Source organism: Acanthopagrus latus, chromosome 18, assembly GCF_904848185.1.
Source record: "Acanthopagrus latus isolate v.2019 chromosome 18, fAcaLat1.1, whole genome shotgun sequence".
Lineage (NCBI taxonomy): Eukaryota > Metazoa > Chordata > Actinopteri > Spariformes > Sparidae > Acanthopagrus > Acanthopagrus latus.
This window is the reverse complement of record NC_051056.1, coordinates 17,401,644-17,418,976: the sequence shown is the minus strand read 5'-3', so window position 1 is coordinate 17,418,976 and position 17,333 is coordinate 17,401,644. Positions and strand designations below refer to the sequence as shown.

At 44.8% G+C, this 17,333-nt stretch overlaps 1 protein-coding gene across 4 annotated transcripts in view; it reads right to left on the bottom strand.

Annotated features, from left to right (window-relative positions):
- Positions 1 to 5,599: 5,599 nt before the first annotated feature.
- Positions 5,600 to 17,333, bottom strand: part of nlgn3a (neuroligin 3a) — a 202,962-nt gene continuing 191,228 nt past the window's right edge. For 3 of the 4 annotated variants that reach the window (XM_037077248.1, XM_037077251.1, XM_037077249.1), the window contains one exon: positions 7,462 to 8,320. In XM_037077248.1, coding sequence (XP_036933143.1) covers positions 7,462 to 8,320 — 859 coding nt within the window. Of the gene's footprint in view, positions 8,321 to 17,333 lie in introns of all 4 variants that reach the window. The other variant, XM_037077250.1, reaches the window with a different exon arrangement.

Sequence of the window (17,333 nt, the reverse complement as noted above, 5' to 3'; positions counted from 1 at the left end):
CCGTCCCCGGCCATCAGAACCGGACCAACTAGAAGAAATGAGTCTTCAAGCCGCTTCTTGTGGTAACAAGGCGTTCTGGACAGGAAACAGGATAGATTCTGTGTTGGGGCTTAAAATGTGCTTGTTTCCCGCTGTTGTTACTTTCCTCACACACACTGGGAGCATGCAGACTTTAGTCTCAGCAGCCTCAGTGGTATCTCCGGGCCATCTATCTTACAGAGGGCAGATCATTATGTAGTCGACAGGCGGCTTTAGGCCGAGGGGCAGGTGGGACCGCTTGTACTGGATGAACTATGGGCTGCTACTGTTCTTTACAGGACCTCCATAAAAACCAAACCACCCCCTTTTACTGCTGAATAGTCCATTACACTTGTTCCACTCTTGCACTTTGCTGCACACCAAAAGCTGCATTTAAAGGACCAGATCAGTGGTATTTCATCTTTTTATTTTTTAACAAACAAATCCCATTAAAAGACAAAAAAAAAACGAAAAAAAACCCCACAGCACTGAATTTATCCTGCTAACAAGTGCTGCCTGTGTGGCCACAGCTTGCAGCATATGCCTCTGTGCCACAGGACTCCGTTGTCATCCAAAAACCATTAAAAGCACATGAAACAGCCATACCATTGGGTGATACTCCAGTTTATTTTGAAAAACCAAAAAAAAACAAAAAACAAAACAAATCAAAAAACAACTCAGCAGCATATTTCTCTGGACGTCTGCTCCACGTTGGGCATGCGCCACTGAGCATGCTGGGGGGGGGGCTCCTTTGCTTTGCTAGTTTGACGAGCGATGAGGACAAAAAGCTGCCTGGTGTTGGTTGTAATTAAAGAATATGTCACCCAGTGCACCAGTCAGCCTCTTGTTTGGCTCTTTTCTGTATTTGCAATGGTTTTTTGATGACAGTGAATTAAGTTGCACAGAGGCACGCGCCACAGCTGGCTGCAGCTTCATGGCAGCGCTCGTTGGATGAGTTCATTGATGGCGGGGGTTTGTTTGGGGGATTTATCGATAACAATGAAAAAAAAAAGATAAAATATGCTAAAATATGCCGGCCTCATCCTTCAACACAGAAGTTGTGTGATTTTTTTTTTTTTTCATTTTTTTTGTCGTCGGAGGAACAGAGCACTCAAGAACAACACTTACAAAGATGCTCTCTCGGATTGCGATGCTCTCTCTAGGATCATTTTGTAGGGATGAAAAATATACAAAAACAACGTTATCAGCGCCAGAACTTCTTGGCCGGCATGCCCGGCCGGAAAACCGGATGTCATGCGCTGTATTCATGAGAGGCACAATAAGATACAGAAAGAATAGATATTTTTATTTTTGATTACTCCAGTTTGCGCGATTATAAATACATTCTATGGACATAAACATAGAAGTAACAGGGCATCTTTAGTAATCTGTACATTGACACTGAAATAACAGAGATGCGTTTGGGCTCATAGACCAGCGATTTCCTAGCTGCTAGTGACAAACGTGTTACAGTGTATGGGTTTGATGCCACCATAAAAGCTCCATTGTTTGCAGTGAGGGGAAACCTGAAACATATGCCAGTGATTTGCCCGTGCTCTGTGGGCACAAAAGGAAACTGTCAAGGGTGCGTTTTTCACATGGAAATAATAGATTATTGATGTTTTGACAAAATGCAGAATGATTTCCCTTTGGAGAAAAACAGGCTATCTGAATTTAAACTACGCAAGTTTTTGGTTCAGTGACTGTTTCTTCTCTGCTTCCCAATAAGTAATCTTAATTAGCTCCTTAGTCCGCAGAGAAACATAGTAAATCAAGGTAATTAGACCTTAAATGGTAGGAAATGAGTGAGCAGTCCAGATTATGGCACTTGCAAAGTAGAAGAAAGAGAAAATGGGCAAGTCATGTCTCTGTGCAGCGGAGGTAGAGCTGCTCTGATTGCATTTTTGTGTGAGGGAGGATGAAAAAAAAAACAAACAAACAAAAAAAACCCTGCATGAGATGAGTGAGATGCAGGAAGAGAGAAATGAGGGTGAGACGAAATATAGGTAACAACATGCTCAAAGCGGGAGAAATAAAATTCTCGATACCCGCACGCATGCAAGCACACACGCACACACACAAACACCTGCAGCTCTCTCCCAACGGGTGGCACTGTGTAATTTGGCACATCCATTTTCTAGGCTGGGTTTGTCTTCAGTGCTGTTGAGGCAGTCACAAACCCTCATCGGGGTATTCCAGCCGATCCTTGAATGATGTCACTGTCGAAACACGCTCACTGAAGTGCAAACAAATCTCGACAGTGGAAAAGTGTCTGGCTCATAACTGTCCCATTTTTTTTCCCCCTACTGGTGGTGAGTCTTTTCACAGGAAGTTCAGACTGACATCGCTGAGCCTTCAGGTGCCTGATTGCTGAAGGGAGTTTGACCCCGTTTTCTCTCTCTAGCCGCACCACGCCACTGGTCTTCCCCTTTGGTCCGGCCCTTAATTATGTAGCTTTTGACGGGGCCATGTATCCCGAACCGTCTCCCCGAGGCCACCAGGACTACCCCTGCCAATACTCGGCGACATCTGCTCTGCTTTAACCGCATATGGGAAAATTACATGGCGAAAAACAAGTTGCCCTCCCATGACATTTCTTCCCTTTGATAGTTCACTCTCAGCTCCACTACTCAATTTTAGCCCAGCGCCACTGTAAAGTGTGTGTGCCGGAGCCAATGGAAACTGACCTGCCACCACTGCAGACGGGTCAGACGAGGGGCTGTCTACTCTGATTCGGGTCCTGTTTTAAATGGTCAATTCGCCCAAATTACTGAAAAACAAAAACCCATAATTTGATGCAGAAGTCTTCCAGGTGTACATCGAGCACTTACTTGAAAATGTTCAGCAGTTCTCAGCAGCATCTCATCAGCGAGTGGCCTTTAAAGGGTAACTCCACTAACTTTACACATTCGAGTGTCTTGGGGAGGACTACTGCATGTATGAAAAAAAGCATTACAAAGCCCTTTGTGACTCCAGAGGAAGCTGCATGTAACCTGATTAATTGCCTCCAGTGATGTTGTTCAGTTGCTAAATTGCATTGTGGGTAATGTAGGTGGAAATTTTTGAAACGGAAGAAGAAAAAAAAAAAGGAAACGTCTCTGGTTCTACCATATCGATTTTGGTAATTTTTCATATAACAGACCCTTGTTCAAAAGCTGGCATCTACATTACCCACAATGCACTGTAACCACTGAGTGACATCACTGGAGATTCCTCTGGAGCCTCAAACAGTTTTTTTCCACACTTGCAGCAGTAACTCCCCAAGACCTGTAAACACACTTTAATGTGTAAAATTGGTGGAGCTTTCATGAATGGAATAATGGACAAAGTGTCGTTTGTGGTGCTAACAGTATTACAAAACTTTTCAGTTGAACTTTTCAGCAAACGGTTGCATATTTGAACATCCAGCAGAAACGGAGCAACGTGAGCGTTTATTTTGGAGTCCGGTTTCTGGCTATCTGGTGAAAGCTGGTCTGATTTTCATTTCATGCTAACTGCTCAATATTTTCACCAGATTTAGTCTCCAATTTGGTCTGTCGGCCACTGGCTGCTCAGTGAATAAGAGCTTATTACAGTACAAAACTACCTGCTGCATCGTAAATGAACTCTGAGAGCAGTGTCTGATACTTTATACTTTATACTACTCTACAACATTTTGGAGGCTAATATTGGACTTTTTTTCTCCACTGCATTTGTTTGATTAGTGAGTTACTTTGCACGCTGCATCAGGACAAAATAATTACTCATTTCTATAATCAGAAAAATGCTAACTGGATCTGACAATCAGAAAAGCCTATAATCAGTCAACTAACACTATACAGTCCAAACATACATGTAAATATGTGTATTAATTACTTTTACTTTTGTTATTTGAGGAAATGTCAATTAGATACTTGGGTGCTATGCATGTGGATGACTTTCACTTTTACAAAGTCACATTTTTGAACTGTACTTTTACTCAAGTTTGACTGTTGGGTTGTTATTGCAACACTGTCTGTGGGTTCATGAGCGAATGAACCACACATGAATGGTCATCTCAGCCATGCTAGCAGAAAAACACTGATTAAAGCAGCTTTACAGAATACAGTAATACAATACGGAGACCTTGCAATGAACTGTTTTTTTTTCCCCAAAGAATAGTCCCTAAAAACTCTTGATTGTGTTGCGTGCCTTATCCGGTCCAAGGACATGAGGAGGAGTTCTTTTATTTTAATAAAAAAAAAAAAAAAAAAAAAAAAAAAGAGGTCGTGGCATTTTATTTATTTATTAATTTTTTTAAATGTCAGATTTCACAGCTGTGAGCACCACAAATAAAACTCTAATTCCTTCCACTGTACTGATGAGACCACAGAAAGAGACACATTTCTGAAAAACCTTGGAGAATAATATCAGAACTTTCTGAATGGTTAAATGCCAAAACAGGTCAGCTAAAATGCATTTTTAAGTAATTATGGTGAATCAAACACTTCCGGGAGACATTCCAACAGGAACAGCTCAGACCTATTTAGTAAAAAATATTTTTTTTTCTTATCAAAAATGCTGTCACCCCTGCCATGTCACAATGTTTGTTCATATGATGCCAGAAAACAATGCGCCACTGATATTATTGCTCCCGAAACAAGTCTGACTATCGACTGTTTAGTCTGCTCTGAGCGCAAGCACAGACGTTATTGGATGTTTCTGTGTGCGCGAGACGTCTTCAGGTAGAAAGCAGCTGCTCGTGGCTGCGGCTCAGCTGAAGACGGTGGCTGATTGGGAGGTTGGTGCCGTATAAGGCAAGATGAGCGAAAACAAGATGACTCACATAGATCAGTCTGCGAGCAATTTCCCTCATATAACCCCTTCTCTCTCTCTCTCTCTCTCTCCTGCTGCTGGCAGGATCGGTGATGAGCTGACCAGACTGTGCGTCTCGCTCTGCTGCGTCTCCAATCATTAAATACCAGGGAAACTTGTAATGGAATACTTCATAAAAATGTCGAGGTCCATGTGCATGAAGTGAAAAAAAAAACAAAAAAACAAAAAAATGCAACAATGATGTGGGAACACTAGTCAGGTCGGATCACTACACTTTTCTGTAATGCGGGAGACAATCTGTGCCACGCCAAGACCCTTAATGAAATTTGTCAGTTTTAGTCGCTGAATCAATAACTCCAGTTTTCTTCCCCGCAAATAACATAGTATAATAGGACGCAATGTGAGTACATCAAGGCAATCTTCTCACAATCTCCCATTGCTGCAGCACTACTTTGCATGAATTACAGTAAAATCTGGAGTTATGCACGCAGATAGGCCCCAAGCTGTTAGCCTGTTTTTCTCAAAGGTTTCAACGAGAGAAGATGGAGAGAGAGAGGCTGAGGAGGGGAGAGAGAGAGAGAGAGAGAGAGAGAGAGAGAGAGAGAGAGAGAGAGAGAGAGAGAGAGAGAGAGAGGAAATGGGAGGTGGAGAGGAAGTCCTGGGGGGAGAGCTGCACTTGCTGCAAGAATATTTCTTTTTTAAATCATTCAAGATGGAAATAATAAAAAAGTCATAAAAAAGGGAGGAAAAGAACTTTGATCAAGAGAGGAAAAAAGTTTTGTGAAACTTTATATTCTTCATTTTTGACAGTTTTAATTTGGCACATGGCACAATCAGCATGTATGCATCTGGTATACATAAATAAATATTAAATATTTTATACATAAATATACATATAGAGCTCTTATAAAGACACCTAGAGCGGTCTTGGCTTAGGATGTTTCGAATGACGACAACAATACATAGAGATTATTCGCGTTGGTGCTTTGTAGTCTGAACAGTGTTTTCATTGCTTTGTAAGTGGGAGCGATATCTCCATAGAAGCCCTATACATATATGTATGTATGCCCATATTTATATATATATTCGAAGAAATACAAGTGTGCACTGAAGTAGGTTTATTCAGTGCAAACAGGCCACTGTCTGCTTTTGAAGAGGAACTCTTACAAAGTCAATGGAATCATGTCAGTTAGTTCAGTTGAATCTTTAGCTATTTTTTTTTTCTCTTACACGTAAAATAATAGATTTATTTTTGTAATCTTTAAGCAAAATTAGACATATATAACTTTTGAAAATAACAAAAGTGCTATTTCGCAAAGACAGACACCCAGAGACGCAGCAGAAACACTACTGGTGGTGAACCAAAATCAACAACATGAGAAAGTACTCAGCCCCCAACCCCCCCTCCCCGCCCCAAAACCACATTATAAGACCTACAAACAAAAAAACAGGTGCACGGACACACACACACACACACACACACACACACACACACACACACACACACACAGGCACATACACACTCTCCCACACGCTCTCACTCGCGCTCTTACACTCATTCGCTCACCACTCTTTGCTTTTGCAAGTTCCGACAATGTGTCTCTTCCTTCGCCTCAGCCTCATAACCGCGCTTTTGCACGCTAGGAACGAGAAGTCATTTTCACATGCACACAAACACACCGGTGCTCTAAGCAGCATGTGTACGTGCACACTTTGTGGAGATAATATCAGATAGCTTAACAGATAAATTGGCTGTAAAAGATGCACTTTTTTTCTTAACAAAACAATCACAGTAACATAGTATTTTATCTCCGCCTTCTCATCTCCTGGCAGGAGCTGTCCCAGACAAATTATTTCTATACGAGATAAAAAAAAAAAAAAAAAATGATAATACCATTTTTGTGTTTGCTGTTTTGTTGGTACGCAACAGAAAGAAATAAAAATGAGCGGCCCGAACTGGTTTAAAATCTCTACATCTGCATATCCTCTAGGTTCCCATCCTGGATTCAGTCTCTCATCTTTGAGTCTCATCGGCCTGTAACGCACCCCACTTGGAATAGTCTCAGGGAATGGAAATAATGACAAAATAAGAACAAGCTTTGTAAGGCATTGAAACGTAAAACAAAAACAAAGAAGCAATTAAAAACATTTTGCGAATACTGACGTAGAGGCCATTGTTCGAGATGCGTCTCCCGCAGGAAGGAGGGATGGGAAATAAAAAGCACTTCTCTTTGTTTTTGTTATGAATTCAAGAAAAAAAGTGTTGATATCTCCTCAGTCTGCTTAAAAAGGCTTTTAAAATGATTATTTTAGAAAAGAACACTGCAGAAAGACCCCCTCCCCCCCGACCAGGAGAAGGGAAGCAGTTTGATTTTGGCAGCTCTGCACAACTTGACATCCATAGAGAGCTCTCAGCAACTCTCCTCGTAGTAAAAGTCTAGTTAAATCTCTTCACGTTTTAATCCCACTCATGCCCTTCCCCTCCCCTCCCCTCCCCTCCCCCTCGCAGCCCTCCCCCTCCCTGTGATATTTATAAAACACAATCCTCTCCTCCGTTCGTTCATCCTCCTGCTCCTCCTCCTCCACCGCTGCCGCCACCGCCTCCTCCTCCTCCTCCGCCTGCGCTGGCTGCCCCTGGCCTCCTTAAAGCTATACGCGGGTGGTTGAGTGGGAGTGCGGCAGGCCGGTGGAGTTGAAGCCGGTTGTGAAAGTGTTGTAGGGGTGCAGGTTGGGCATGCCCACCAGGGAATTGGGGATCATGGTGATGGTGTTGGGGGTCATGAGGGGAATGTCGTCCGGAGAGCGCCGCAGAGTGAGCGTGTAGTCGGGCAGCGAGGCCAGGCGTAGGGCCCCCTCGTTGCTGTTCCCCGCCTCGCACTCATGGTGCGTCTGGTTCATCTGCAGCGACATGATCTCCTCCTCGGGCGCGTGGTGGCCAATGTCGTTGGAGGTGGTTTGGCGCTGTGGGCTGGGCTGCCCGTGGCCGGAGTCCTGCCGCCGCTTGTCCTTGCGGTAGTAGAGGGCTGCGAAAGCCAGCACATTGAGGAACAGCAGCGAGGCTCCCACCGCGATTGTGACGCTGAGCTCTGTTGAGTAATCCCGTGGGTTCTCCACCACCAGCGGCCCCGTCTCCTCGTCGTCGCTCCAAGAGTCTTTGTCCTCGCTGTTGTACGCTGGGGACATGGGAGGCCGCTTGGTGTTGAATGGCCAGTTGGTTTTCCCGTTGGGCCTCTTGGTGGACAGGGTGTTCTGGGTGGTCTCTGGCGGGGGCACTTTGGTGGTGGTGGAGGTGTAGTGGAACATGTCGTGGAGGTTGTACAGGTGCGGCACAAGGTGTTTCCAGAAGGCCACTTTGGTGGCGCGGTAGTGGTCGCGCACGCGTGGCTTCAGGCCGATGTGCAGGTACAGCTGGTCCTGGGGGTTGTACTTGGACCAGGCGACCTCCTCAAAGCGGTTGGCCTTGGTGTGGATGAACTTGGTGTCCTGGGGAACCGGTTTGTTGGGATCGCTGCAGACAGAGCGGAGACAGAGCGTTAAAAGAGATTCTAACACGACATTTAATTATTCATGCGCTAACATTCACGTGGGGATAGGAAGCACAAAAAGACTAAAAGACGAAAAACACAACAGCGGCAGAGTCGCAGCTCATATTTTGGCGTGAGAAGGGTTCGGATGCTGCAGGAGAATTCATTAATCTTATCCACAACAGCATGAGCACAGACCGACACACTGCAGTTAATAATTGATCTAGGTGTGTGTGTGTGTGGTGTCTGGTTCACTGTAGCTGCATCGGCTGAAAGTGATTTCTCCTGTCAATGTATTCCCCTCATCCACCTACATTTTCATTTGCACAGCGAGGTCTCCGTGCAGCTCGCCCCGGCCCTCTCCCCTCCCAGCCACCTCTGTGTGGGGGTGATATGCCTGTCTGTCTCACCCTCACATCACCTATCAACCCAGATGTTGTTCTTAATTCAGTTCTGATGCAGCCCCCCCCCCAAAAAAAAAAAAAAAAATGGGGCAGAGGCTTTTAAAGTAAACACATATGAATAAGTCAGCAGGCTTTAGGGCTCGCGTCAGGAGGCATCTTGTTGTTGATAATCCAATGCTGGTGGAGCCCCTCCGCTAATTGCTCTGGGAAGGCAGCACAGTGTGCACTGGCATCCAGCGTACTGATGCAAAGTGGACCATATTAATCAAGACACTAAGAGGAAACTGCAGCACCACACGCGTATGTGTGTGTGTGAAAGTGCCTGGATATGAGGATGTTTGTGTGCGAGACTGAAAAGCGAGAAACAAAAGGCGCGCGTGTGTGTGTGAGACGGAGAGAAGGAGGGATATATATTTAGATTCTGGATGCAGTTCCTTGTTTGATCTACAGAGTTCACTGTTCCGCCTTTCAGTTTTCAACACGTTGCCTCAACACCGGACGGCCAACCATTTCAATTACAGTGAAGGTATTGATTTATTGAATGAATTAACATATAGCAATCTCCCACAGTCACACTCCTTGTTGCCGTACGATGTCAGGGGTGGGAGTTCTGCCGGCTCACGCTTTTGCTCTCGGTCCTGATGAAATGACTTTCCCTGAAAGAACCCGGGGAACGGCGCCGCGGCCTTGAAAACGCAATAATTGATGTCGGTGTAGAAGAGTTAAAAACCGTGTTGTATCAAGGCGGCGACAACGCTGCGCGACATTTTCTCTAAATGTCACCAAATATCCCTTTGTGGGGTTCGATTGTGATGCCAGTGGCGGAGACAAAGTTCACATTTAGGGATGTGGCGCGCTACAGTGTTTTTCTGGCACCCGCTGAAAAAAAAAAAAGGAAAAAAACCTCCAAACACAAGCCAAGAGAATTAAAAGCCGTGCCAGAAGAATTCACCCTCCATCCTCTCTACTGTTCGTTGCTCTGCTGTCAATTTTTCTTTTTCAGGTCAATGCTTCTGGGAGAGGTGAGAGAGAGAGAGAGAGAGAGAGAGACAGAGAGAGAGAGAGAGAGAGAGAGAGAGAGAGAGAGGGGGGTGAAGCAAATTGAGATGGCTGGAGCTGAATCCCTGGACTTGGGCCGGTGTCAGCAGAGCAGCCCGTAAATAACCTCTTTTATTAGGCCCGTAATGATCCCCAATGAATATTGACAGCCAGACTATGATGACTTTGTAGCTGAATATCAGTAATTAAGTTTCAAAGGAGTGGGTGGTGGAGGTAAGGTCATATTGATCTTCCCCCCGTGCGCAACATGCCAGAGAACAGGACGTCGATGGAGCAGCCGGAGACGTGGATGTCTGCAGCCTGCGTGCTGCATGAATCCTCCGGGCAGGTCTCGTGCGTGCGGGGCACATTTCCCCTCCCTCCCTTCCCTCTCTCACACACACGTATACAAGTACATACACGCACATGACAACAATGGCGGAGCTCGGAGCAATCTCGGTCTAATGGGAATTCCCAGCATTTCCATAACACCGCTCTCTCCGGGAGGGTCAATTTGTCGAGTCGCGATGAAAATATTGAAAAAGGTAACTTGGGATAAGTCTCACAACACAAATCGGCGTTGAGCGAGAGGGAGCTAGAGGGAGCGGTGGTGTCGAGCGGTTAGAAAAAGCTCTTCGGTGGCTGGCTCGCTGGCTGGTTCAGTGCAAGTGAAGATGAATAATTTAAGGAACACAAAGAAATCAATGTGGCATCTTTAGTTAATTTGATTTGCCGCATTAGAGAACAACCGGCTGCCTTATCTAATTACACACACATATGCTCGGGTAATTGTTGCAAAGTCAATAGTAAACAGGCTACATTCCTTTGAACAATCTCTACCTCTGCTGCTCAACTTTAGGCTGCACGCTGGCTTTGAAGTGCTGCTCTGAGCTGTGGAGTCAGAGGGAGCGATCTGAGCTCGGCGTGTTTCGCTCTGCTCGATGTGGTGAGGGCTACTAGGTTAGCCTGCTTCTATTTGTACCGGGCTGCACGGGCGCCGCGTGATGCAATGGAGTCAGATCGACTTTACAATGTTTTCCTGAGCGCTCTGCTGCTGTGTTTTCCATCTGAACATGGTAGAAGTAGAGCTGTAATCGTTGCTGAAGTTTTCTGCAGGTGGTTCACCTGAAAACACCTGTATACAACATAATCCAACCCAACGGCAGGATAAAGAACACAGAGTGAAGCTGATGTTGAAAAAAACTATAGGTATCGCATGGATGTCATTTTGTGCTGGGATAGACTGATTGTTGGGTCAGACATTCAGCATCTTTGCGATTGTCTGTTGTCTTTTTTGTTGCATTACAGGTAAAATAAATTAATTCAAAATGCCCTCATCATCCTCCTCAGAGGCCAAATAATAATAGAGCATTATAAAGCAGAATATTCCAACCTCCAATTACCTTGTAACGTAAGTTATTAAATGAAAGCAGTGGGTAAAAAGTACAGCATTTGCATCCAAAATTTGGAAGAGAAGAATTAAGTAGCAGTAAAAAGTACCTCAAAAATTCATTACTTGAACTAATCAGACTGCACTTGGTCACTGGTTCCGATGGAGAAATGGGATTAGTCAAATGGACATTTAGAACTAAAATCAGCATTAAGCGTGCTTTACTCGTCGCTCAAAATGTAACTCTGAAAATCAGAATGTAAAAGTAACATTATGAACTTCAAATTAAAACTATTTCAGAACTTGAACTTGACCGCTGCAATAACAGAAGCTCTCCAACATATTATTATAAGTGATTCATCAAAGTGAAATGTTTTAAACGTTTTATTTAATCAACTTTCTTAACAATGAATATAATTTATGATGCTGTTAGACTGCTGCGCCTCTCTGTTAATGCAGGTGTGTGCCTCCCTTGAGCGAGTGAAGTGCAAACAGTTTAGCGACTGCAGTGAAAAGTGTTGCTTTTGAAAGGCTGAACTCCAGCAAATGGACTGAATCAGAATGGGATTTTTGGGGGGAAATCATTAACATCTATTTTTTCTTCGATACATTTCGACTTTTGGACTCTGGAGCTGTTGAAAGTGTTTGGATCACAGGGAAACTGTTCAGCTTTGATGGTACTAAACTCTCCCGCATCCTCCATCAGCGGTGCCGGTGGGCAGGCGGCACAATACCACTACAGCAGCTGTTTTTACTGCTGAATCGGCCCTGAAAATAATCTACTACTCAATCTCAATCTTCAATTCCTTCTTCTCCTTGTATGTTTGTGAGGATAAAATAACATGAAAAGCACAATATGTGATTCTGTTTAAAACAACTGCAATGCTGAGAACCAAAAAAATTGTTGCTTTCAGATAAAGTTTGAACCTTGTTCTACCTTAATCTCCGCCGTGTGTGAACAGAGACATTTTGTTTTGGCTCCGTGCTCTTATTAGTTTGTATGTGGAACAATGTAATGACTATGAAGTCAGCTGAGACCAGTCACAGCTGAATACTCTGAGATACAGACGGAAACAAAATAGAATTAAATAGGCTGGAAAGAGAGACTTGGTGATCAGATAGGAACAGTCTGCTGATCTCAACGGGGCTCAAGACTTTTAGAAGTCACTGCACGGTGAGGAATTATCACCAGAGATCAAAAACAATGGGGACACTTTTTAGTAAGGGGTTTCAAGTCAAACACTTAAGTAAGGCTTAACTGAGGCGGCCTCATGACGGTTTAACGCATAAACTAAAGCAGGATGTATCATGAATTCCTGTTTCTCACTATTACAAATTAATAAACTTATTATGACTTGGACAGATCATCAGTTAAGAAATATTAATTTGCATTTGCTTCATATCATTAATTGATAAGCGACCAGATTGCCTGGATACCTCTCGCATAAAAGGTTATTTCAGTACGTGCTCAGCCTCAACACCGATGCTATTTTTGACAGAATTAGAATCCGGCGCGACAAAACGTGACCCAAGTCCAAATCTGTGATTCAGTACGTGCGAGATAATTTGGGTTTTAGTGCATCTTCCTCTACCATGCTGCACTCCATGAATATACAGCATAAATAAAACCCCCCTCAGGTTGTAATCGTGTCAAAAGCCTGACAGGGCCACGCAACGTTTTTTTTGCGTCCCGGGCCACGTTTAAAGTCCACCTTCTCAGCCAATGTCCTCATCGTGTCTCACGTCTCAGCTCCTAACAGCTGTTTGAACACACCGTTTCAAGTGATTTCACAATTTACAATAACTGTATTAAAGGAGACAAAGTTTCACTGGCGGTGAACATACCAAATGTTACAGATACAGTAAACAGCAACTAATAAAGGCCGCTTCTTTGTCGCCTGTGTAAAAAATACCCAGACTCCCTAAATAATTTCAACATTTTCAGAGTTGGGATACATTTTATGACCTTGTGAAACGCTGACCACGGCATTCTTTCCTTTTTGAGCCGACAAATATTTTACATGAAGGTATTTCTTTCCTTGTGTAAAAATCCTGGTATCTGTTTGTTCCAGTGATGTACGTGTGTATCTGCATATAAAGCAGGGCCGTGGCATCCGGTCCCAGGTGGTCACTGGAGACAAGTTAATACCAGGTTTGAGCTGACGGGCTTACAGCTGTCCACCTGTAATCGGATCACGAGAACAGACGGCAATACCAGGTCTGAGTACCCTCACAGATACACGAAGCGTTTGCAAATGTGCGGTCCTGAAATCAAGAACTTTAGAAGAAAAACACCAAATTTAATTTTGTCATTGTAACTTGATCATTTTCTGTTTTTAGCATCAGGCAGTAAATGTCACATCCTGCATTGAATCATACAACAAATTATCATAAGGCATAAGAAAAAGTATATGATTTGGATTGTTGTTACCAAACAACTACTTACTGAATGTTATCTCAACCTGCTAAAATAACAAGCTAAACTAAAGAAGAACGTGGGAGGGGTGATCCAAAAAAGGCTGTATTTCTGTGCCTGTTCATTTATTCTGCCCGAATAGCCTCGAATTAAAGCTGACAGTCGAACCTCTTGGTCATCGTATCATTTTACATTCAAACATTATAACAGCGCGGCGATAAAAGCGCCGAACACTGCGTCCTTGTCCAAACACTTCCCGAGCTCGCCGTATGTGTTCAGCTCTACAGCAAACGCCTCGTCGCGACTTGTATGAACAGCCCCGGCGTAATGTGATGTTTGTGGCCTGTTGGGCTCTCACAGCTCCCCTGCATTAGCTGATAGCCTGCCTCCTGTCAGACCTCCCACTTAATCCGGATGGTCATTGGAGCTGTGGCTGGACTCCCAGGCAGAGCAGAGGGATTATTACACCCATAAAAGCAGGCGTTTTAATGGCCTTTCAGATTTCCTCTGATGTGTTCATATGGCATTGCCGCTATAAACCATCGCCTTCATCTCCTCCTCAACCCACCCCCTTTTCCTCCTCCCCTCATGATGACCCGCTGACCCCCGCTAACCTTGCTCTGCCAGGCGTGTTTAAGTGCTCCCTTGTGTTTGTATCCGTGATTGACTGGGAGTATGCGTGTGTGTGTGTCTTCATCTCCTGTCCATCAGCCCGTGTACCTGTGTGTCTCGGTGTGTGTTGGCGCATTACGGCGTGATGACCTATGGGGGCCAAACACGTGCGCCACTTGAACAGAAGACACGTCAAATCTCACAAAGCAGTAGCTGCTTTGTAGCGGCGATGACAAGCCTCTCCAGGCTGATGAAAGACAAAGTGTTAAACTGCTCCTCTATAAGATGCTGCGCCCACTGGATGACAGACACGACTCTACCGACACATGTGACAGAGCGGGGCTCGAGCGCATTACCTATTCCAAGCCCTATCTGCGAGCACTGATGTAAAAGGTAGATAAGGGGGCAGAATGAATATCATTTTCTTTCTTTTTTTCATTTCCCATGTACCTCCTTCCCCTTTTCATCCTGATGTAATTTGAAGCGCTTGAATGATCATAGACCTAGCCATCACCAAATCTGAAAAGACACGTTTAGGTGCCCTAAGGCAGAAGACAGGAATCTATTTTCACTACACTCAAGGTCTCTGGATCCAGAGCTGAGTAGAGCTGCTCGCTATAAAACAAGGAACACGCATTAATTCCGCAGCACTGATGCTCCTTTTGCTAAGCTGCTAAAATATGCAAAGTTGAAGCCTTGTGTTGTTCTTTTTTTTTTTCCCCTTTCCTCCAGTTATTGTTGTTACTGTTGTGTAACAAATTCATCCCCTGCAGCTGTTTATCCACGTACCAGGTGACACAAAGTGAGCAGCTAATTGTCACTTTTAACTCCAACATATGGTTCCCGACACATTTCCCTTTTTTAGCTCCGTGTAAATCTTTTATAAACGCACTCAATCTAATTTTGTTTGCCGACTTTGTCTGTGGGGGTGGGGGTGGGGTGGGGGGCAAAATCCACGCTGAGCAGGGCAAATTATCAGGCTGTGCTCTTTTTACCCTTCATGTGGTCTCACGCCGGGGCACGGGGCTGAGTGATGCGTGGCTCATATCTAATGGCAGCCTTCGGTTCAGCGGGCTAAGTGATGCAGGGCGAGGCGCTGTGACTTTGGGGCGTGCAGGAGTGTTGGAGGACACAGCTCTCAGACCACTCCTTATTATGGACGCTATTGATTTGTTTGATTAGATGAGTGGCAGGAAACAAAGCAACCCCCCCCCCCCAACACATTCCTCGCGCTCTCCCTCTTTTTTTAGCCCATTAGTAGCTTTCTCCCACCTCTAGACTGTTTTCAGTGTTTATCTCCCGTTTTAATCCGACAACCACTCACTTGCTGACGTACACATGCAGATCCACTTCCTCTTCCCCTCCTCCTCTTCCTCCTCTCTCGCCGTCCTCCTCTCATTACATTCAGTGCACAGCATGGACACCGATCAATTGCATCCAAGCCCCTTAACAAGCCACGCCACTTCCTTACCTTCTCTAATGCAAATCAGGATATTGGCTACAAATCTCCTATCAAGTGAGTGCCTATTTAATGGAGTAGGTAGGTTGCTGTCCAGGCCCACAATGGACAGTGTCCACGGACTCCTGGTGCAGGTTGGGTCGGCCCTTACAAAGGAAACTGAGGGGGAATAATCCGGAGAAAGGACAAGGAGGGGGGTAAGGGATGAGTGATGTAACTACGAGACAGCTGGGGTAGAAAAAAAAGGCTGAAGCGGTGCGTGAATGAGGTCAGACGGGAGAAACAGTTGATGTATATGTGCTGTTAAACCTACAGAGGGGGAGCTGTTCGATTGACAAGTGGGAGGAAGACAAAAAAAACAAAAAAAAACAAACCAGGTTGTAAATCAAAGCGCTGGCTGTTAAATCACACTGTAGACACACTGTAGTTCTCCTATCTACATTTGTTTGGTCGGCAGCAGTTGCCACTAAAGATAAAGCAATCAATACTGCATATTTTAGCTCAAGTTGCGAATGTAAAACATCAGTAGATGTTCCTTTTTTTTTTGATAGAATAATGGGGGGGTATGATGACGGAGGAGCAGCAGCAGAGGAGGAGAATGAGGGAAGAAATTCAACACATGACAGCGCTCTGCTCTTTAACTACCTTGCAAGACCCAGCGCAGCATGCGGCGCAGCACACACGCGGAAATGAGCACCAGCCAGCAGGAAAACAAAACAAGAGACGGGAAGATTGGACCAACGTATTTATAGCCCCTAATGATATATAATGATTGATCTTCGCTGGGCTTTTCATCATTCTGTCCTTTCTGAAGTGTCTTTTCGGGCAGGATTTTTTTTTTTTTTTTTTTGCGTATGGCCGCGCCGCTGTGCTTGCATTTGTGGTCGGCGCGGGAGTATGTGGCAAGAAAGTTTCGCACAAACTGTTCAGAAGAAACTGTGTTATGTGAAAATGTTTCACTCGTCAATGGCTGGTAAATGGTCTTGCATTTTTACAGCGCTTTTCCAGTCTGCTGACCACTCAAAGTGCTTCACAACACTTGCCACATTCAGCCATTCACACATTGATGGCGGAGGCTGCCACGCAAGGCAGCCAACTGCTCATCGGGAGCAATTTGGGGTTCAGTATCTTGCTCAAGGACACTTCCACGCGCTGCTTGGGGGAGCCGGGATTCGAACCAGCGACCTTCAGATTACTGGACGACCCGCTGTACCTCCTGAGCTGCAGCCGTTAAAACAAATACTGCAGCCAGGAAAATTAACCCTGAGTTGAGTAAATCCCCTGGCTTCTAAAACTCTGAGGAAAGAACAGCCTCATAGTATAAAACACACACACACACACACACACACACACTAAGAAGATTTGACAGCGTGCACTCTCTGTATGCTTTTATGCTTCACCGACTCTGATGGAGGAAACAAAAAAAAAAAAAAAAAAAGCGCATGGGCTCAGGATTTGCCCTGTAAAGATGACACATGAGAGCCGGGGACAGGAAGGGCTTTGGGGTGAGCGCTGCTATGATACACGCTGTTGACATGCAGCCCAAGTGTCTCAACATCGTGTCCCACATGTTTCTATAGCCGATTTGGAGAGGGGGCATGAAGTGCAATCTGGGTTAGTTCATTACCAACATCTGGGAGGGGAGCGAGAGCTGCTTTACAGATATAGGGAAGACGGC